At 42.6% G+C, this 23601-nt stretch overlaps 1 protein-coding gene across 4 annotated transcripts in view; it reads left to right on the forward strand.

The window, feature by feature from the left end:
- slc20a2 (solute carrier family 20 member 2) overlaps positions 1-23601 on the forward strand; it is a 46473-nt gene that overhangs the window by 7736 nt on the left and 15136 nt on the right. For 3 of the 4 annotated variants that reach the window (XM_083672686.1, XM_083672689.1, XM_083672687.1), the window contains 5 exons: positions 16796-17355; positions 17622-17762; positions 18265-18350; positions 21936-22032; positions 22335-22454. In XM_083672686.1, the coding sequence (XP_083528812.1) occupies positions 17067-17355; positions 17622-17762; positions 18265-18350; positions 21936-22032; positions 22335-22454 (733 nt within the window). In that variant the 5' untranslated portion in view covers positions 16796-17066. Of the gene's footprint in view, positions 1-10554; positions 10587-16795; positions 17356-17621; positions 17763-18264; positions 18351-21935; positions 22033-22334; positions 22455-23601 lie in introns of those variants that run through there. The other variant, XM_083672688.1, reaches the window with a different exon arrangement.

Below are 23601 nucleotides of genomic sequence, written 5' to 3' on the forward strand. Positions count from 1 at the left end.
GCAGTCTCTTTGATCAAATCCAAACTATTGGAGTATAGAGCTAAATGAAGACAAAATGCTTCCTCTTTCCAATACTTATGGAGGGCACTATAACTTATCTGGAATGTATTTATGCATAGAATGTCATTATTGCTTCACATTATTCTGTGATTGTTTGTACTTGTTATCAAGTGTATTTGGCGCTTATATTTCTGCCCTGGTCAGATGAACTTGGTTGAGGTAGAAAACCTTTATAAAAAAAGAAGCAATTACTGTGATCAATAACTAATAACGACACCTATTATGACCGCAAAATGAATGCTTAGGATGGCTGTGTAAATAACCAGATCACATCTAGCCATAACCATGACCACATCCCCTGTTCAGTGTGGAGAGCAGCAGATATGGGACAGATTCGTTCCATCATTGCTAAAATGTATTGTCTCATATAGAATAATAGGGCAACTTTCTATTGCTGTTTCCTAATCAATAGATTTCCTCTTACCCTATTGAAAATGCATTTTGACAACATAAACATATATAGTTCCTTTGATCAATGCATTTCACAAAATCATTCAGTTGTCTTCATAGTTATTTACTGTGCTGTAACAAAATCACCGTAGCTGATTATTAAAATATGTTTTCCCATCCAAAATAAGTGTCTCCATTATGGCAGGGTTTCCATTATGGCTCCTAGCAAAGATGCTATATTTGTCTTATAGCGACTATGGTCATATCATTGTCTGTCATTACTTGTCTGTCATTATTTCCACAATGTTTCAAATATTTTCAGCATTTCTGCTTCTTTTGCTAGTCCATCACTAGCGTTGTTAGGCCTTTTCTAGCCTTGTTCTGGTTTTGGGACCAGTTTCAGCTCTCGTCGGGTCACAAGCCCAGTTTCCTAGTGGTTCTAGTAGGTTCTGTATCAAAGCATTGTCACACAGTGCGGCTCTGTGTTTCACTGCCCTGATGTCAACTATGCTAATGGATTACTGCGGAACACTGAACTATGAGGCATTGTGGGTTTATTTTTGAAAGGCGGGATGAACATTTCTCACTCTTTATCTGACTGGATTGGTTCAGAGAGACAGCTGGGCTTGTCTGTCAATGTATTATTGAGCCGTTATCTGTCACTGACCCGGGGTTATTGTTGTGTAGGAACATTCCTGACAGCAAAGCGCTAGAGAGAGATTGAGATGGTGGGAGGGAAATGCAAAGGTTAGAGTGGCATCTGAAACTGGATGCTTCCTCGTTGAATTTTCAACAGTACACAGATTATTATGAAAGATTGGCCAAGCTGCATGATTTGTTGCTCAGGCTGACCCTCGTGAACAAGAAAGTTGATGTCCTCCTCTGTGTCTGTGAGAGGGAGTTAGGTGGGAGATCACGTGTGTGTAGCTGGGAGAGGCTGGGCTGTGCAAACAGGTGTGGGCATACATAGTATTTGTATGTACATGGTTCTATGGCTTGTAGGGGCGTGGAGAGTGATTTGTGATGAATGAAAGGCTGGTATAGGTGTGTCTGTGCATGTCCAAACGTGTGGGTGCGTGTGTGTGACTTTGTTAAGATGCAGGTTCCATGTAAGGACGGACGGCTGGCTGGTTTCTGGACTGCCTCATGTGACACTGCTATTTGTAGCCCAGTCATTCCTCCTCGTTTCTCCCTTTAGCAACAGAGAGTCAAAATCAGATATGTGACACCTCTGGAGGGGGGCTGGGGAGAGGGACTGGAGAGGGGGGGGGGGCTGGGGAGGGGGGCATGCGGTCTGACATGTGGAAGAACAACCCTCAAGCCACTGAACACATCTGATTCCTGTCTCTTACTGGTTCACATGACAGTGTTAGTCGTGCCAACCTGCTGTATGTGCGCCTCATTGTCTATTTGCCGTAGTACCACATTCAAATGTGTACCCAATGCCAAATGCGGTATTGTACGGTATATGATTTTACAGCCACTTGCAATATATTGTACATTGCCCTTGGCTCGATTCCTCCATTTGATTCCATGCACTCACAAATTAAATCTCTTGTACGTATGTTGCTCTCATTGTGTCACAGTGTGTTACTCATATGTGGCCAAATTATCCCTCGATATCACCAAACCAATCTTTGAGTAGAATTGGCCCTGCAGTTTGAAACTTAAAGTGCTTAAGTTTGTTGGAAATCTGCCACCTCTGGCCATCATGGACATTTTTTGTTAGAAGTTCCAAACAACACCACCCTCCATAATAATAATATAACCCCCCGAAATGGACTTGTGGTGTCGCACGTTAGCTGTTGTGTTGTGCATGCGCGTACTAGGGTTAGTTGCGTGGGGCTGGCGGGAGGTGTCTTTGCTCCATATATTTAATCTACATTGAAAAACAGAGTTATTTATGTGGTGACCGCAATACCGTATGACATTTAGCCTAAACAATCATTTAAACTTTACATCCCGATCACAGCTTGACAAACTAAACTAAACAGTTGCAGATAGCATAATATGATAGCTTAATAAGAAGCATCACACACTGCATTCGTAATAATCTAACTTGTCCTATGTCATATAGCCTATAGGTTATCATTTGTCTATAAAATATTTATTTAGTTACCGTTATGAGACTCTGCTCTGGGAGTTTTAATTCCGCTTGCTGCTTCCACGGCAAACTCTGAGGGCCCGGTCTGTCCGTTGCCTCTGGTCCTGCACTGCATTTGTCATGCCAGATTGAGGTTGTGGCCAAAACAGTTGAGCCATGGCCAATTCAGAGCCCTGATGGCGGCTGCAATGTTAGCAGCATTTTCAGTCATTATGGCTGAGAGTTTATTTGCAAGTGCTGCGCGGAGTGCATCAGCAATGTTGTCCGCCTGTGGTTTTCTGAAAAAAAGCTAGTAGGCATTTTGACTTTGATTTTGTAGTTTCCAATTGGGTGTGACAAAGTGAATGGTTAACGACATGTATGGGGTCATGTCAGTGAATAGCTGTTTGAACCTGACAGCAGCACTTGATACAGACAGGTATCCCATCCTTGCAGCTCTTAATGGGTGTTTTAGTATGAGGTGCAAGTGTAGATTAGTTCCCATTTGTGTTCCCATCTCTGGTCATCATCTTTTTCATGCAAATCCCGCAAATAACATTGTCCAAATCTCTAGGCTCTCTCTTATTGTCGGGTCGGAACCCAAAATGCTGCCATTAAGCAGCAGTGGCACTTTTTGTAGGGACCAAGTCACCTTTTCTTAGGTGGAAGAGGTCACGTGCAGCACCCTAAAAGTTACACTTGTAATTCTTTCTCCTACCAGGCTGGCAGTGGCGCTGTTGCACGTTGTGAATTGACCAACATCTCTTAATTTGGCAGTTTGATAGATAATGGAACGGAAATGTTATAACGGTATTGAAAAGCATACCGTGGGCATTTTCAAATCCCGCGGGATACGGTATTACTGTTATACTGCCCAACCTTAGCACGTACGATTTGAGGAGGCAGCCACCAGAGACAGAAAGGCGAAAATCGGTGAGTCCACTCCCCTTGAACACCCCTGGCAGTAACAACAGGTTTATATATGCAAACCAAATGTCGGGTAGGACACTCTATTTTAGAAAGCGCTTTTTCCGACCAAAACAGCATTCGTAAATGAAACATTTCCCTGATCACTACCGACTAAACATAGTCATTACAACCATTAGGAAGCTTTGATAAAGCTTGAATGTTACAAACTGGACCTTTCTAAAGTCAAGTTGAGGGCGAAGTGGTAAGGATGTGTTTGGACGGTAGAGGTTAGGGTTAGTAGAGGTTAGGAGGTTACATAATGGTGGGGAGGAACGGTTCTCTTTCATTAGAGACCTGTGGAGTTCTTCATACTGACCAGGTGATGACATTGTTAGTGTTTGTATGGTCATGTGGTCCCTTATGTCCCAGTACATATGACCGGAAACACAGAACTCTCACCCAACATTTAAACCTGTAGTCTGCATAGTACCAGTCTTTGCTATTGCATTGTCAATGGTTTATCCACCTACTTTAGAAGCAATTTGCTCATGGAAATCACAGTTTGTTAGAATGCCGGGTATTCATGGCATGTTGGTAATACAACAGTGTATTGTGAGAGCAGGGGGCGGTGAGTGGGTTTAGGCTCTGGTCTGCCCCCTACTGGTATGGCAGAACAATGCACTGATCTGAGCTGCTGGGAGGAAATGTCTTGAGGAAATGATTTTGCCCTACCAGGATTAGAAATGACCTGCAAATCGCCTCACCTCTCTGTCACCGGAACACAAGCAGACCACCTGTCACAAAGACTTCTCCTCAGAGTGCAGCCTGCTGGGACAGTGCTTGCACACACATTCACATGAACGCAGACACATACACACCTGAACAATAATACGCACTCACAAACACATTCACCAGTGAGGGGAAGAAAAAATAAAAAAAATCTCTGTGCAGGTTGCATAATCTGTAGCTTTACATGAGCTGTTGTGAAGCTTGTCAAGATAAGTATACGTTTGTCTGCTTTTAAACCTACTGGACGTCACATGACAAAGTGTTATTTTGCCTTATAAGCATTCATATAAATATAAATAAATTCATATAAATAAATTATATTATTATAAATTGGTTTGGTTATGGAGTAAGGCATGAGAGACTGACGTTGTGATAGGAGTTTGGGGTGTGTGTGTGTGTGTAGTGAGCGTATGCAGGAGTGCGTTTAAAACATCGGCCCAGTGTTCCTCTGAAGGGGTGTCTGCATGTTTCCACGGCCACCCCGCTACATGGCCACAGTTCTAATCACGGCCAGCCCATAATACTGTTAGCCTGGTCATGTGCTGAAAGCCAGGATTAGGAGTAGGAGGACAGCCCGCCAGATCCAGCTTAGGTGCACACACGTGTGTGTGTGTACACACACACACACACACACACACACACACACACACACACACACACACATATTTTTGACACATGCTTGAACTCACTTCATAGACATGCATTATTAGCTCAACACAGTACTGCCACAAAATACCCCCGGCCAATAGGAAAACATACACACACACAATGTTCCCTCTAAGCTGCGCGCCTGAGCAATCGCGCACTGCTCGCACATTCTCAGCGCACAAGAAAATCTATGCAGCGCATAAAATAAAATTCACCATAAACGTATTAATTAATATCTAATATTAGACCTAATCTAATCTAATTAATTAGACCAATAATGTGTTTTTTGTACCATTTTTCAATGTAACACAGTGAGTGACAGGTGTCCAGCCAATGATACGATACGGTTTACTTACGCTACGCAGCCAATCATAGCATTGATAGTGCTTGCATATGTGCCCTGCCCATACGCACCATGCAGTTTAGCTAGCTAACAACAATGCGGCGGAGTTAACCCATTTGTGCCGGATGCTGCGCTACGCAGCATTGCATCTACCGCCGGTTGCTGCGTTACGCACATTTGAATTTGCCGCCAGTTGCTGCGTAGCGCAGCATTTTTGATTTGTCGTAATTTTCATGAGTGCAGCATATAATGCACTGTCATTGGTTCAAATACACATGAGGTGGGTCTTGTTGATTTTTTTAAAACCACGTGAGCACCCAAATGTCGTGTAAATTCAAATGTGCGCAACGCAGCAACTCTGCCTCACTTTTCAAAGACGCAACCTGACTGTGATGGAAGGACACTGCTTTGCTAGAGCAAAGATTGAGAAGTTGCGTTCCCAATACTTGAAGGAGAAGGATGTACAGTGGAGTGACCGTGTCAAAGAGGCAATGGGGACCTCATCAGCTGATGGCAGAAATACTGGTGAGATTACTCTTTTCATTAGTAAGCTCTGTGATCACATGGATGCTCGTTTTCCAGAGGATGAATTAAAGGAGTGGTCTGCATTTGACATTGAAGCATTGAGCATCAGTTTTGACTATGGATCAGCAGACATTGCCACACTGGCAAAGAAGTATGAGGCCATTCTCCACCACCCACAGTCTATGGAGGCCATTAACAGTCAATATGCTGAATTCAAGTACATAATGAAGCAAAAACTTAAACAGGGGTCAATCAGCACATTCTCAGATATGGTTTCTGCAGCACTTAGATGTGAGGAGCTAAAGGAGATCTCACAGCTTGTGGATATTTGTGCTACATTTCAAGCTTCCAGTGCAGATTGTGAAAGAGGATTTAGTTTAATGAATCATATCAAAACAGCATCCAGAAATCGTCTTGAAGTGGCACATTTGGACCAGCTGATGCGCATAAAGTCAAAGCAAGAAGCAGACGAAGCCATCAACCTGGACAAAGTGTACAACCATTGGAGAAGTGAGAAGGACAGACGTGAAAAATAAGGTGAAATTAAAGTCAAAATTTGTGCATATTCTAGTGACATTTATTAAGATTTTTTATTTATGGATATTAATCATTAAATGCTGTTACTACTAGATAATTTATGGGTAGTAGAAATGCTAATAAAAAAACTGTGTAATTAGATATTTTACAGACAAAGAGTTACAGGAATTTACACTATCACAAGCTACAGCACATGTCATTGAGCAAAATGTGAATGTTTTAATGTGAACAAAATGTTATATCTGAAAGGTGTATATGTCTCATTTCTTCCAGAACAGGACCCTCAGCCAGGCCACAACTGGACCACAGCCAGGCCAAAGCAGGACTCTTCCCATGGCCAAAGCAGGACTCTCACATATAACATATAACATACTATACATCTCATGAACAACAAGATTTTTGTCTTTTTCATTTTAAGTGGGCCAAATCGCTTATATTAAAAGTAAACTAATGAAAATTGCTGCTGTAATTTGATTCTTTTAATAAGCCATGTAACTTGCTATGATCCAAGATTTTGAACAGGTGTGATACTGGTGTGTGGCCACAGCGTGCACATCTGATGTTGCTCACAGTGGTCCTCAGTGTGCTCAGGGAGCTTGTGTGTATGCCCAGACACATGAAAAATTAGAGGGAACATTGCACACACACACACACACACACACACACACACACACACCCTGTATGCTTTAAACATATAACGCTAATACCGGCACCAACGTTGTCCTGGTAACACACATGAATACATCCACCTCTGCCAACCCAGTTGACCATGGCACTGCATCAGTCTCACAGACCAGGCCTGGGACGGAAAGAAAGAAAGAAAGAAAGAGGAGAAGGGAGAGCTGTAGAGGACGCATGTCCTGATCAAAAGGGTAGAAGTGGAGTCATCCGGCCTTAGCCGGGCAGGGGGGATGGAGGGAGGGACAGAGGGAGGGGGGTTGGGGAGGGACATAAAGCGTGAGAGGAGGGAGAGAAAGCGGGAGAGGAGGAGCAGGAGGAGGAGCAGGAGGAGGAGGAGGAGGAGCAGTAGGGTCTGGGTCAAGGGTAAGGTGACTCCCACTCTCTTGGCAGCGTGGGGGTGTCAGGTCACGCTCAGCCTCGTTGCTACAGTACCAGGCCTTTTGATTGGCTCAGCTATGCGTCCTGCTGATGTGCCAGTTCTTCCTATTGGCCGGGAGTCCTCTACCCTGGGGGTTTTGATTGATCAGATCATTCTCCTCGCTCATGTAGGGTTTATTTAGGTTTTGGTTTGATAGAGGTGAGTAACAGTGTCCGCTGTTTGTTCAGTTATTTTTAGCGGTGAGTATTTAGTGTGCTTGTTATTTTAATTTGAGTGGTTTCACGTGCTGCTGTGAGGGGATTAGGTGAGGAACGATCTGGACTGAGACCTGTTTTGATTAGTGGGCAACGGGTTACTGTATGCCTGTGGGATTGTCAAGTCTCAACGGTATCATCAGCGTTGGCTGGCTGCCCAGACGTGTGACTTCCAATTGTATTGATCTTATCAGACACAATGGATCAGATTTGTCAGAGCTTTTTTCAAGTGCTCAGATCGATTCAATAATGATTGTGTAGCAGATTTGTGGCTTTGATTGATTGATAGTATTGAAAAGTGAATTTAGGCGAGGACTGTTTCTTTAGAATTGTTAATGCGTATTCATGGTTAGTTTGTCAGGTGCCCTATTGAGTTGATATTTGATAATGACACACACCAACACTATGTTACAGTGTGGCTGTTGTACATCCATTTGTTTGTGTGCGTGTGTTGGTTCGTATTCACCCCAATGCCCATAAAAAGGGGATAGCACACAGCCTACAGTGTACAGAGTGTTGCTTGAATCACTGTACCTCTTTAGGGAGGGGGTTAGAGTCCTTCCACAGTCTCCACTGAAACCAGAGAACGTTGACCTGAAGAGCATTCAAACATGAGACTTACCCAACACCAAAAAGCCAAAGGGGAACTAAAAGTGTGTGTGTGTGTGTGTGTGTGCGTAATCTGTATGTCTGTGTGTAGTCATTGTCTTGTAGTCAAATCATTGTTTACGTAATGCCCTGATTGCTGTTTATCCACTCTGGAAATGACAGGTATTCAAGCAAACAGTGCTGAGATACACTGAGTAACGTTGCAGTTACGCTACAAACACAGAGCAATGCGTAAACCTGCTTTAATGAGTGTTGCTCAGTGTTCAGAATCCACATGAAGATTCCCAGAGTCCCTACTGTTTTGTAAACCATACTTTAGCGATGCATGCTAACGGCAGGAGACCCGGGGCAGGCCTGTGATTGGGACCATATTTATTGAGTTGTAGTAGTGTAGTATAGTATGTCGTGTGCTTTTGTGTTAGAGAGTGCGCTGAACTGTGGCGTGTTGCCTGGTTGTTGTCATTCTCCAGTGCCCCCCCGTGGACATCGCTGGTCTTTGGCGTGTTTGCATTTGGGGCAGGGAGACAGCGGCCCCCTGCCGCTGAGGAGAGAGGGGGAGGCAGCAGGTGCAGCTGGGGCGAGCGGGCGGGTGGGCGGGTGGGCGGGCGGGCGGGGAGAGGAAAGCCACGGGGACTGATCACAAGATCAGACTCCTGTACAATAGAGGCATGTGAGAGAGATAGGCTTGGGCTCACAGGGGTGTGTGTGTGTTCTGTGAGTATAGATTGCGTGTGTGTCAGGTAGTGTATGTATTTAAGTGTGGGCCTGTGTGTGATGGAGTGTGTGTGATTGGAGACCCTTAGCATACCCTGCAGTGTTAATTGTGCCGACTGTTATCAGCCCAAAATAAACTTTGTTCTGTCCAAAAATACTTGATTGGCTTACCTCACTGTATGATGTTGTGGCCTAAATACATGTTGATTTGCTAAACCTCTACTAATCAGAAGCCAGTCTCTCTCTCTCTCTCTCTCTCTCTCTGTCAATTCCTCTCACATCGTCAGTTTTGTGGGAATGACTATTGCAATGCTAGTGATGGCTGCCGTTTGTATAATAGTTGGGTATATTGCCTGTTGCCCTGTCAGTGATGGTTGCCACGCGTTGTTAAGAACTGTTGAAAGACAAATGAATTGACAGTCATGGCTGCAGAAGGCTCCTCTGGGCTCGGCTCGGAGACCCAGTCCTGTTTTTGGGGTTGTTTTGTTGCGAGAGCTTCTGTCTTTGGACGAGAGGCCACATAAAGACATACTGTTCATCGGCTCTTTGAAAGGAGCTATTGTGCCGAATAACAGGGACATGGAGGAGAGAGAGCGGGGCCAGAAACGCAAGACGAGTGTGAGTGTGAGTGTGAGTGTGAGTGTGAGTGTGAGTGTGAGTGTGTATGCGGTCGTACAGCATATGTGATTTGAATGTCACACATACACACAGTAGATATGCCTGTGTATTTGAATACCACACACACACACACACACACACACACACACACACACACACACACACACACAGTAGATATGCCTTGTATTTGAATAACACACACACACAAGCCCAGTAGACATGCCTGTGTATTTGAATACCACACACACACACACAAACACAATAGACATGCCTGTGTATTTGCCAGAGATATTTGATCCTTATTCCTTGTCATTTGATGATACCGAATGCATATATGTTAGTGAATGTATATGTTATGTCTTTCATAAAGGCTTGTATAAACCTGGTTCTTTTTCATTCCGCCAGCATGTCAAAGGCATGTATTGTGTTATTCCTTAAGTGCTGATATATTGTGTGTTTGTCCGAGGTGCAGCTATACTCTGTGTGTTTCAATGCAGTAGTGACGGAGTTGAGGGGAATCAACCGCTCTAAATGCCCTTGGTCTGACTGCATGCCTGTTCCGGGCTGTGAGACCCCCCCCACACCCCCCCTTCCTGACCATCTTCCTCTCGCACCATTGGCTGCCTCCCCATCCGTCTCCCTCTCCTCCCTGCGTGCGATTAGCCAGTCAGGGATGCCCTGCCCCCTCTGAGGTGTGCTATTGGCCGGTTGGTGCTGTGATGCAGATGCAGATGCCTTCCTTTCAGAGGCAGTCTAGACTGCAACACCGCCACAACCTGCTGATTCCTCCAGCTTTCACTGGACCTCCCTCCCTCTCTCTCTCTCTCTCTCTCTCTCTGTCTCCGTGTTTCTCTGTCTCTCCCATCATCATGTCACCTCTCAATGCCCCTCATCCTGACACAGCATTTTATCGCTCTCTAGTTTTATTTTTCATTTGAGCCTCCCATCTCTGTCTGCCTTTCCCTCGGTAGAGTGTCCTTCTCTGGCATTCCCCCTCAACCGCGTTCCCACTCTTTCTGATGTGAGGACGCACTGCATGGTATGAAGGTGAGTGGAGTTGATTGAAAGACAAAATCTCCCTGTCACCATCTCTCTTTTTCTGGCTTTCCCTCTCGCCTCTCTCTCTCTCTCCTACCGTTCTCTGTAGCGTCAGTCATTCAGAGTGTGCGTGTGCGTGTGTGTGTGCGTGTGTGCTGCAGGTGTTGCAAGCCTATACCCGGTTGAGGTGTTGTGTGGCTTGTGAGTTTGATATTCTGTGTGTGTGTGAGAGGGCTTGTGACCCCGTGGCTTGCGTTGAGAGAAAGGGGGGGGGGGGGGGCTGTATCCTTGTTTGGGAACCTTCAGGACTGACAATGTTGCTGTGTCAATGCTGACTGCTGCTCATGACACAGCTGTGAGGTCCGGTGATGTGGTGCAGGGGTGACTCTGGGAGATTAATACACATTATACAGCAACAGCAAACAATTCAACTAGAGAGATGGTAGCCGTCATTAAATTAATAGCCAGCCGCCTTTAATTTGACACCAGTAATCCAGCAGTTGGGTTTATTAAAGGTTACGTTATTATTGGGCAGACATTCTATCCAGATCAGTGTGGGTGCCTGTAGCTAGCTATGTGCTCTGGGAGATGTCTGCAATGCAGTTGAATGTTTACATTTGAAACAAGAAAGATGTGTTTTCTTTAACCATTGTATAGTTGTTTGGAGGAACCTGATGAGTGAAACTGAATGTAGATCATATTTTCAGAGGGCAAAAAGTCTCTGCTTGATGATGAATGAACACAGTAACCACTACTGTATTTTGAATGGTCAGATGACACAGCTGGGTATGTTGTTCTTAGCTGTGTTGCATTAAAATCAAATACATGTGTGGTTTCTGTTACTTTTTCAAATACATTTTTCATTGAAGGCTTATGGAAAGGTCATGGCCTGTACCTGGAATGCCTTTACAAGGTTTCTTTCCTGAGGTAAATTCTACCAGCGGTTGAGAGCTCAGGTTGGATTCATGAATCATTTGAGCTAGGTTCCAGAGGGGAAGGAAGGGAAGTGTTGCTTTAGGTTTGAGATACTTGATTGCTCTGTCAATTGTCCAATAAGAAGCAGTTGCTAATTCAATAAATAATAATTGATTACACTGTATGTGTCCCCTACCACAAATAACTGTAGAGAACTGATCTTGTACCAGGAGCTAATAAGTGAGTTTGTTTAAAGTATGAGGTAGTCTCTGTAGTCTCTCTGGTGGAGCTGGTTCTTCTTTCCTCTTGACAGAGCTGCACAGAGGGACTGCTGACTGGTTGTCCCCCTGACGGAGCTGCACAGAGGTGCTGCTGGCTGGTTGTTCATGGGACTATTTCACTGTGGTCTCTTATTGTGGATTGGACACTGAGGCAGAGCATGTGGAATGTGATTCTCCAATATCTTCACATTAGTGGTTCTGTGAACAGTGACTCGAAACTACTGTGATGTGAATTTTAATAGTCCGGCATTTATGTGCTTTAACCATGGAGTGCACCTGACACCTGTTGGAGACCGGCGGTTTTTTTATACCAACATTATTAGCCTACAATAAATCAGTCCTAACCCATTCATCTTTGATAAATATGGTAATTTATTATTATTATTGTTTCCATACAAAGCTGCCGCTGTCAGACTGTAAAATACCGGTAATGTTGCAACGGTCGCTCAGAATCAAATGCTTTGCTTTAATAATCTGGTAATATCAAAAGAATACATATACCAGTAAACAATGTATTTTTACCTCTGTGCTTGTTGATGTTTTAGGGATCGGTTGATTAAGGCTGGGCGATGTGGCCATCGATAGTTTTTTTTTTCATATTGATCGATATTTATCATGATATATTAAATAATGCTCTGTTGGAGTTTGAGCTGAACTTTGAGTTGAAGTTTGAAAGGCATTTTCTTCTTAGGACTGAAGCATGAAGAAACCAGAGGGTGTGGTTAAGAAATATAAAATTACTTATTTTCAGAACATTAAACAGAACCAAAATGTCTCAAGGAGATACCAGACAATCAACGCTAGGCCTGTCAGCAGCCGGGCCAGGTGTGGTGAGCTGGTGTTTGCCACAGTATTTTTCAAATAGGGGTGTCGGCGCCCCACCACCTTTGTTTTGATGGACAGCGCTAGAACTAGATAGACATGCATCCACAAACCTGCTCCACCATGCATTATCACCTAAACCTCAGTGAAGCGGCAGTAGAATATAGACAGTTTTATTGTAACCTTTCTTGCTTCTTCGCATTAACTTTGCAACACATTTTCTTTGTTAATAGGCAAAAACTATGATGTATATCTATCTATCTATCTATCTGACTAGGTATATCTATCTAGCTACCCGACTAGGTATATCTATACATTCTGTGAAAATCAGAAGTAGGACGTTTTGCCAGAATTCATTTGACAGGTTTGCGCATGAGCTAGTGTCCGACGTTGTTGAGGAGCAAATAAGATTACAATAACGGGGGATGGAACCCATCACCCAAGTGAAATGTAGATTTGTCCAAACTGATGCTATTGATGCACAGCCCCTCCAAAAGAGAAGGGTCTGACCTACAGGCTTGAAATAGGGATGTCACGCACTGCTACTTCTCAGCTGGGATTGGTGCTGTCTGTGTCATCACCATGTACATCCATCCACACTGAAATGTGAGTAGTCTGTGTCAAGCAGGTAAGCTTAAGCTCAGATATAAAAGTTAGGTTTTAGTCTGGTTAGGCTTTCAAATTAAAATTGTTAAAATAATTACTCAAATCAATATAATTCTACATTTGTGAAATAATGCGCTGATGACTTCTGAATTACAAATAATGATCCAAGTCGGAAATTCATATGCAAACACAATAGGGTTAAACCTTTCCATAAAGATAGTTCTTGGTAGTTTACTAAATTACATCTTCTGCACTTGTCTGCAGTTGTTGATGTTTCTGGACCTCAAATTTCTAAGAAAAGCTCCCTTACTTTATGTCTACTCTGGGCCCTAAACCTAAGACCATCACATCCAACATTCTGGGCCGTAACCCTAAGACCATCACATCCAACACTCTGGGCCCTAAGACCATCACATCCAAAACTCTAAAATACGTTTTGCCTAAGATCTTATCAGCAAATGAAATACCAAATCTGGAGATTGACTTGGCCAGTCAACAACTTTCCACTTTTTGGGCCTGTACCCTCACTAGTTGCTATGGCAGCATGTTTTGGGTCATTATCCTGCTGTATGATGAAGCCCCGCCAATGAGTTTGAAAGCATTTTCTTGTACTTGGGCTGACAAGATGTTTCTGTACACTTCAGAATTCATTCTGCTGCTGCTGTCAGCAGTTACATCATCAATGAAGACAAGTTAGCCAGTTCTAGTGGCAGCTATACATGCCCAAGCCATAACACCCCCTCCACCATATTTCACAGATGAGGTGGTATGCTGTGGATATTGGGCAGATCCTTTTTTTCTCCACACTTTACATTTGCCATCATTCTGGTACAAGTTAATGTTTGTCTCATCTCTGCAGGCGCTTCCAGGTACTTTTTAACAAACTGTAACCTGACCATCCTTTTTGAGGATAACTAGTGGTTTGCGCCTTGCAAGTGAAGCCTCGTCTGGTGAGGTATTCTGTGGATGGTAGTCTCGGACACATTCATGCTTAGCTCCAGGAGAGTGTTCCTGATCTGTGGGACAGTTGGTTTTTCTTAATTATGGTGAGCATTCTTTGGTCATCCACTGTAGAAGTCTGCCTTGGCCTACCAGCCCGTTTGTGATTGCTGAGCTTTCTTTTTAATGATGCTCCAAACTGAATGGTCTAAAATTAACAAATTAAATAAATACCAGTGGTCACATTTAATTTAGGGTATATTTTGACATGCTGGAATTTTCTACATACCCACACAAATTAAAATAATTGTATAATTCAAGAAATAAGTCATACTAAAATCCCCATGGGAAATGAATAAAAACAATTACAGACCAGTAAATACCATTGTATTTTAATGACTAGAGAAATAGTACAGAAACCAGCCTAACCTTGAACCTGATAATCTGAGGAAATGTAGGTTCATAACAAATTTTCCTTTACTGTTAAGAAAACCCCAAAAAACCAAGCTTGCAAACTTTCTGCCTTTTACAATTCAGAAGTATTAGAACATTTCCAGCCTTTCAAGACTACAGCAACAGACTGCACTCATTTCATACACTGAAGCGTTTTGATACCACCATGCAACGTCAATGTTCAGCCCTTGTGGATTCACGCTTTCTGCTCTTTTGTCTTAGATTTGACCAATTCCATAGAATTAGGATACTCTACATTTGGCACGCCACGACCCCATTCCATTATATAAGGGCCATTTTGACATTTTGGACGACGTCCTTGGTCAGCCAAACAGCTCTATGAGAGTGCCAAAGTTTAGAATGCTGTAGCTCATGTATGCATCACATTTATTTGCCAGATTAGAATGAGAACTATTTCTCCAATCTTTATATGACAAGATATTTGTTTAGAAATTAATTGTTAAGCATCTGTGTAGCCTCATACAGCCTTAAAAGTGGTCATTTGTTTAAACTTGGACTGGAAATTCAAAGGATTGTGGGTTATTCAACAATTTGGACCCATTCTAAATAGTTTGAAGCTCTTGTCAGTGTTGTGGTTGGCATTAGGATAGCAGCACGGGGTATGGGGTATGACCTATTAAGTGTTCTAGAGAAATCTGTGCTGTTGGAGGGAGCTTTAGAGCGGTTGTGCTGGAGTGCAATGTTTAGAAAGGAGCTGCGCTGGCCATGTGACTGGAGAACACAATCAGTTAATACCTAGAGAATGAGTTGGTCTAGCTTTCAAGCTGTTTACATTTAATGTCCCTGTAACAACAATAGGCTTAGCATAGGAGAAAAATGTGCAGCATTGACCGCTATGAATTGACTCAGATAATTTGGCCCAGTAAATGAATGGAAAGAGAAACTGTTGATCAAGTTAGGTTTTTGATCATAGGGTGAAAGATGGAAAGTTTGAGGTATGTCACAGGCCTAACGTTTCTATCCAAACCCTGTTACGGTGGCTGACCCACTGGAGTAAACAGGCTGTCTGGAACTCTCTGGTGCCCAGAAAACAATAATTGTGTTGTCACATAATCCTTTGCCTGTTGCTTTGTGATTAGCTCTGTACCAGATAGACAGCTAAAATTATTGTCGGCTGCTGTCCCTTCCCAAGTACAGGTCTTTCTTCAGTTGATAAACAAGTGTCTGCTACGGTCTTCGTACATATACTGGTCTGAGCACACTGGATGTAAACATGCTGATTCGGTCGTCTTTACCACAAAGTTCAACCCATAAACATGCTATTAACTGCCTCCAGTCCAAATATACTTATAGGCTCATTTCAAAACTTGTGTTCCAGTGACTCTCACCGACTAAGAACCTTAGACGTCACACTGCAGGAGGTGGGGAAGTAAGAGCAAGTTTCAGTCAAATCCAAATGTCCAGTAACCTTGATGTTAGATGCTGGTATGTACTAAAGTTGGTTCTGACTGGAAATACTGGAAGAGGCTGTTACTGCTTTAGAAACAGGTATTTAATCTCAAGGGGATTACCAGTAGAAATAAATAATGGAGAATGAAAATAAGGCACGTCATGCAGCACTGCTTGGTTATTAGATGTTCTTTCTAGCGAGATGCTTGTTTGTTTGTTGGGCTAAGTCACAATGTGCCGTATTGGCAAGTAGTTGGTGTGTATCGACACTAGCCTCATGTAGTGGTGTCAGGTTCTATCTGGAGAGCCAGCAAAGGAACATTGGTGAAATAGGATCAGGTCTTGGGCAGGCGTCAGCTGCCCCCTGGTTGTGGTGAGTGTGTAAAGGTGTTAATTTGCTGCTCTAAATGCTGGCCGCATTGCTCACATATTTATCCTTTTTTAGCCTTATAGCCTTGTGCTGACAATTTCCCGGCAAACAGGCTGATGTGATTGTTTGAACTGCGGACTGTGATTTCCTACTGTGGCTGTCTGAGCCGTCCCCTCAATCCCCCCCTAGAGCGCTCTTTCATCAAAGCCATTTTTCATTCTTCGTCATCCTTGCCTCTCTTGCTTTTACCTCTTATCTCTTTCCCAACCTAAATCACACTCTCTCCAGTCCTCCCGTTCGCAGCTCCTCCTTGGCCCCCATTTGATAATTTTTTTCGGCCGAGTCACAAACACTGTTACTGGTTGGTGGGGGATGTAAACGATGACTTATTCTGATCTCTCTCCTTTTATATTTTGTTGCAGGTGAGGGAACGGTGTGGACCGACTCTCTGAGCGTCAAGCTATGGAATGCCCCCTCCACCCGCCACTAGTCTCCACTCCTCGGACTAAGCTCCAAACGCTTAGTTAGCAGTGTGCTTCTCCCCTCGAACTCTTACAACCAGGGGAAGAAGAGGGCTACAAAAGGAGAAAGGGAAGTCCCTACAAACGCACAAGGCACCTTGTTTTAGTCTACTTTAGTTCTGTTTTTTTTTTCTTTTCTTTGTGAAGATTTTGTCTACCCAAGAGAGCAAAGATGGATCTGGAGCCTTACCTGTGGATGGTGATCCTTGGCTTCATCATAGCCTTCATCCTGGCGTTTTCGGTAGGAGCTAATGATGTGGCCAACTCCTTTGGCACAGCGGTTGGCTCGGGAGTGGTCACCTTGCGTCAGGCCTGCATCCTGGCCTCCATCTTTGAGACGCTGGGCTCCATGCTACTAGGCGCCAAGGTGGGCGAGACCATCCGGAAGGGCATTATAGACGTCAATCTGTACAACGAGACGGTACCTGTGCTCATGGCAGGGGAGGTCAGTGCCATGGTCGGTAAGTTCAACTCTTTAGGTTGAAACAACAGTGTCAAGTCTAGGTTGGCAGTGGCCAAGCATAATTCTAGAATGTTGAGAATACTCAAATTAACATGAAAAGGAACCTGGAATCTGCAGAGGGCATCCATCTTCCTGTTGTCATATTTCCTAGTTTGTATGACTGCCATAGTCAGCCAGCACCAAAAAGCTGTCTCATAATTTGCATCTCTAGAGAGGATGAACAAATGCAAGAAGGAAATTAATCCATCTGGCTTTTCTTCACAGGGTCAGCGGTTTGGCAGCTCATCGCCTCCTTCCTCAAATTGCCCATCTCTGGGACGCATTGCATTGTGGGATCTACCATTGGCTTTTCCATGGTGGCTATAGGCACCAAGGGTGTACAGTGGATGCAGTTGGTTAAGATTGGTAATGCAATATATATAATATAAAAATATATGCCATTTAGCTGACGCTTTTATCCAAATGACTTACATTGCAGTGAGTGCATACATTTTTCAGTATATATGGTCCCAGTGGGAATCAAACCCACAACCTAAGTGTTGTTAGCGCCATGCTCTACCATAGAGCCATAGAGGACCATGTCTTACAATGTCTTGTAGGCTGTGTGTGTGTCTGTGTGGATGACCCATGCTGTTGCAGGAGATTCCATGCTATGGTTCTGTTCTGTTCGTGTGTGTGTGTGTGTGTGTGTGTGTGTGTGTGTGTGTGTGTGTGTGTGTGTGTGTGTGTGTGTGTGTGTGTGTGTGTGTGTGTGTGTGTGTGTGTGTGTGTGTGTGTGTGTGTGTGTGTGTGTGTGTGTGTGTGTGTGTGTGTGTGTGTGTGTGTGTGTGTGTGTGTGGATGGCTCCCTCTACAAGTATGTTACCCAGCCGTCACACACTCCTGCTTACTCTTCCTCCCTCCCCCAGTTGCCTCGTGGTTCGTCTCTCCTCTGCTGTCTGGACTCATGTCTGGATTCCTCTTCTACCTCATCAGACACTTCATCCTAAATAAGGTGGGTTCCAGCATGTGGTCAGAGACAGTCATACACACTGAGGTGATATCCATACATTAGTACATACTATGGTCTGCACACGTTGAAACACATGCTGATCGCACATGCTTATTTAATGAATAGTACAGTAAACACACACACACACACACACACACACACTTGCGCACAGCACAGCAACAAATAGCCTCTTATGTAATGTGCAGTTGGTTGAAAAGTGTCGTGGTTTATGTGCCATGAATTTAAATTTAAACAGTTTGGCAAACCTACATAGATTAAGTTGTGCTAGTTGTTTGTGTGAAAATAGTTACAATAACTGACAAAGAAATACTATTTGTAATTACAGTAAGATTGCTAAGAAAATAGTCAAATTAACTTTTGTTGTTAATGAGAGACTGAAGCTAATTCTTTGTTATGGGATTAATTTCTTTGTTTCTTTAGTACAGAGAGAAACATGACAATTTGGAAATAACATTGCATAGTTCATAACAAAAGAACAAGAGATCAACTTATTGACTTGTTTTTGCAGTTTAGCAAATTTTAAGAGTGTCATAGCAAAGGTGAATACATTTCAGTTTTTCATTTTTAATTAATTTGTAAACATTTCTGAAAAATAATTTTCATTTTGACATTATGGGGTATTTTCCTTAGATCAGTGACAAAAAAAAATCTATTTTAAAATAAGGTTATAACACAACAACATTTTTAAAAAGTCCAGGGGTGGGGGGCAAGGCACTGTACACTCACCGAGCACTTTATAGGGAACACCAGTACACCTTCTCATGGTGGAGGTGGTGTAATGGTGTGGGGAATGTTTTCTTGGCACACTTTAGGCCTGTTAATACCAATCAATCATTGCTTGAATGCCACAGCCTATTTGAGTGTTGTTGCTGACCATGTGCATCCCTTCATGGCCACAATTTACCCATCTTCTAATGGCTACTTCCAGTGTGATAATGCACCATGTCGCAAAGCAAAAGTCATCTCAAACTGGTTTCATGAACACAACAATGAGTTCAGTGTTCTTCAGTGGCCTTCCCAGTCACCGCATCTGAATCCAATAGAACAGCTTTGGGATGTGGTAGAACAGGAGATTCACAGCATGAAAGTGTACCTGAAAAATCTGCAGGAATTGTGTGATGCAATCATGTCATCATGGACCAGAATCTCAAAGGAATGTTTCCCACATCTTGTGGAATCAATGCCACAAAGAAATGAGGCTGTTTTGAGAGCAAAGGGAGGCCCTACCCAGTATTAGTATAGTGTTTCTAATAAAGTGATTTTTTCAATCAAAATATCTTTAATTAGGTTTAAATTTAATTCAAATTAATGTTTTTAATATAATATGTATATAATATTTTTATATACAAATGTCAATCTGTAAATAAACTACATGCAATGTGAAGTGCTGCCAAAAGCCACCACAAGGTGGTGAGAAGAACTGTGAAGGATCTTTGAAAAGAGAATGATTTGCTATCAGAGAGATTTATTCAAGTTTATTATAGCAGCTCATGAATTACAGAGATGAAGAGCGGAAATGGTTTAAATATCAGGTTATTTTAACGAGGATCTACTCTCATACCGTGATCACGCATTCCCTGACAGTGCAGTGAAGCGGGGGAAATGTTTTAGCACAATTACATTTCATGGGGGGGTGCTCCCTAAAATGCTGTGAGGGGGTGATGATGTTTTTGGATTAACCTTAATTTGGAAATAATTAATGTATTCATGGTCATAAAATGACATGGAATGTATGTGGCAGTGTATCCGCAAAATTGCATATTAATTAACTCATAGAATACAATGTTTCTCAGTTGATTCCGTGCATTTCAGCTATATGGACACAAATATGTTACGTGAAATATATAACATGAACTCAGAGCAGCGCCAGAGTTGAATGTTGAAATGTGAGAAAATCAAGTTTATTATAGCAGCTCATGAATTGCCGATTCTCTCACAGTGCAGAGAAACGGGGGAAATGTCTAGTATGTCTACCATGAATAAGCGTTAAGGCTTTAATAATGTTTAGAAACAGAGTGGGATTGAGACTGGATATAAAAGTAGGAATCATTTGAAGGGTGGATAATGTGCTGGATAAATTGTCACGCCCTTGTTTGTTTATTGGAGATGATCAAGAAAAATATTTTTTCGAAAAGGTGGCTCGGAGCTGTTTATTTATTTTTTTCTCGTCATTGCGCATGGCATGTAAACAATTTTGACTGATTCCTGAAAGTTATCATTTCAGTCATCTGGAAATGCCAGAGCAGAAAATGAATGTCACGAAAGGCGCTCTTTACTTTGTGAGCGAGCTGTGTCCATCTACAGTAGCCTGCTGCTGAAATTGGTGGAGTCAACTGAGAAACCTTATATGCAAATGGCAACAACAACTCATAAGCTACTCTTCACATAATTAATCAGGCGGCAATGTTTGTAAACACACTGTAAATATATCCAACATTCTCAATGATGCCTCCTTGTGGTGGTTTTGATGAGGTGAATGACCTGGAAAAAAACCCTCACCAGTGGCCACACGACATCGGCCTCGTGAGCGGTGGCTCGGCTCTAAACTTCGACCTACTGTACATATTTTATATACAGTGCCCTACAGTGTTGGAAAGAGGAAGCATTTTGTTTTCATTTAGCTCGATACTCCAACAGTTTGGATTTAAATACGAGGTTAATGAAAATCAAGGAAGCCATTATGAGGATGAAATATTAGAAAAAACAATCTCAGCAGTTTGTAACATAATTAAAAAAGAAAGCCAGCACAGGTGAGCTCAGCTATATAATTAAGAAAAACACCTAAACAACTGTACCACAGATCAGGAACACAGTACAGGAGGTAGGCGTGAATGTGTCAGAGACTACCATCCGTAGAATACGTCACCAGCCGAACTACAGAGGTTTCATTGCAAGATGCAAACCACAAGTTATCCTCAAAAAGGATGGTCAGGTTACAGTTTGCTAAAAGCTACCTGAAAAGTCTGCAGAGGTCTGGACATACTGCCATAATAACTAGGGAGTTTCTCAGGGCCAAAAAGGAGAAAGTTCTTGATTGGCCAAGTCAATCTTCAGATTTAAATCCAATTGAAAATGCGTTTCATTTCCTGATAAGATTTTAGGCAAAAAGACCTCAAAACAAACAACAACTGAAGGTGGTTGCAGTACAGGCCTGGCAGAGCATCACCAGAGAAGACACCCAGTGTCTGGTAGGGTCAATGGGTCACAGACTTCAGGCAGTTATTGCATGCAAAGGATTGTTGACCCAATACTAAACATGAGTACTTTATTTGGACATTATATGATTTTTTTCAATACTTTTGGAGCCTTGAAATAGGGGTAGTATGTTTAAGAAAAGTGCTTTCTAAATAGTGAACCCAATCGGAAAAATAAATAATTGAATTAAAGATAAGAATCTCTACTTTGACCTCATAGTAATTGTTTGATTTCAAATCAAAACTGTTGGAGTATAGCTAAAAGAAGACAAAATCCTTCCTCTTTCCAATACTTATGGAGGGAGCTGTACATCATTCATGTTTTGCATGATTGTCTCTGCGTGACCTCTGACCTCTCTGTATTTGTGTTTAGGTTGACTCTGTTCCCAACGGCCTCCGAGCCCTTCCGCTATTCTATGCTACAACTATTGGAATCAACACCTTCTCCATCATGTACACAGGAGCACCATGTGAGCACAAGGGGCCTGCTTAAACTTCATTCATTAATGCTTGGATATACAGTATATAGCGTCTTTCCACCTTCCACAGGTGCTCAAATCACTTTACATGTGTAGCGCCCACCTGGGTGTTGCCACGGCTGCCATTATGCACTCCTGGCTTTACATTCAAACAATGTTTCTCAGAATCAGATTATAATTTAGACAGGTTTCTCATGTATACAGATTTAGAAGTAAAAATACATTTGCTTGCTGGACAGTTATGAATGTTATATTTGACGCGGTTTAAATGCAGGTGTGTCCGTGTGTTTCAGTGCTGGGCCTTGAGTTGCTGCCTGTTTGGGCCATCTTTCTCATCACCCTGGCCGGAGCTATAGTCTGCGCCTGCGTGGTCTGGTTCTTGGTCTGCCCTTGGATGAGAAGGAAAATAGCAAGTAGGTATCACTGCTTTGGGTAAGCGAAAGTGTTTGTGATGTGATGATGAGAAAGTGTTTGTGCCAAGAGCTCCCTATATGTCTCTTGCTCACGCAGCCTGAAAGCTCTGGGCTCTAAACAGTGTGTGAGTCACAGCTACTTTAATCATCAGATGCCAAAATTAAACTTTAAAAATTACTTGGGTTTAGGGTCCTGATTTTGAGAATGAGGTGCCTGAATGTGTATCTATGTTTGTTTGAGGGTTAAGGAGGTGAAAGAGGGTTTGGGATTAAAGTTGTTGTGTGGCCTGTGTCATAAGGTTAAGATAAGCCTGTAGTGTTAAAGCTCTCCATTTCGAGAAGTAATCTTAAACTAAGCTACATGAACTCTGAGCCTAATACCTTTCAGTGGATGTCAGTAAATTAGGCCTTTCTAACCTGCATTGAAAGCTGTCAGTTAGTGTAAGCCAATCTGGAATCTTTGGGAAAATGAGTAGTCTCCTACTGGGGCGAGTTGTCCGGAAACCATCCTAAACAACCTCACTGTCTTCATGATTGCAAAGCAACATTTTGAGCCAGTTTTGTATGTAACACCAAAGAAAGTGTGTACTCTGCAATTGTTCTAAATGTTTGCGTAACCCTGGCATCTCTTAATAAATTAATAAGCAAAAAATCTTCCCTTTTTATTTCTCTAGCACTGTGACTGCTTGTGGCACTTATTCTTATAGAAAGTCTTATTTGCGATGACTGTGATGTATAGTTGATTTATTACTTAATTACAAATATATGCAATTTGCTCTGGATAAGAGCGTCTAATAAATGACCAAAATGTCACAGGATTGTTTCCTCAACAGTTCATGGAAATATGATGAAAAAAAATAATAATTTCCCTCTTTTAATGATTTGGGTATTGAGAGCTCATTCAAATATTTGTTATTGTGGCATGGTGCCTGAATGCTACCAATAGGATTTACGGGATGTTATTGGTCATAATCTCAGTACACTACTGTCAAAGTCAAACGGCTAGTGTTTGGATTAAGGTTTCCTTCAGGGTCAGCTGACTCTTATGTTCCTGTTTGTGGAATGTTGCAGAGTTCTCTGTGTCCACAAGTGCAACCCCACAACACAGAGGCTCAGTCAAGCTTACGTTTAACACCCAGTTTCTACT

Source organism: Argentina silus, assembly GCF_951799395.1.
Source record: "Argentina silus genome assembly, chromosome: 7".
Classification (NCBI taxonomy): Eukaryota; Metazoa; Chordata; class Actinopteri; order Argentiniformes; family Argentinidae; genus Argentina; species Argentina silus.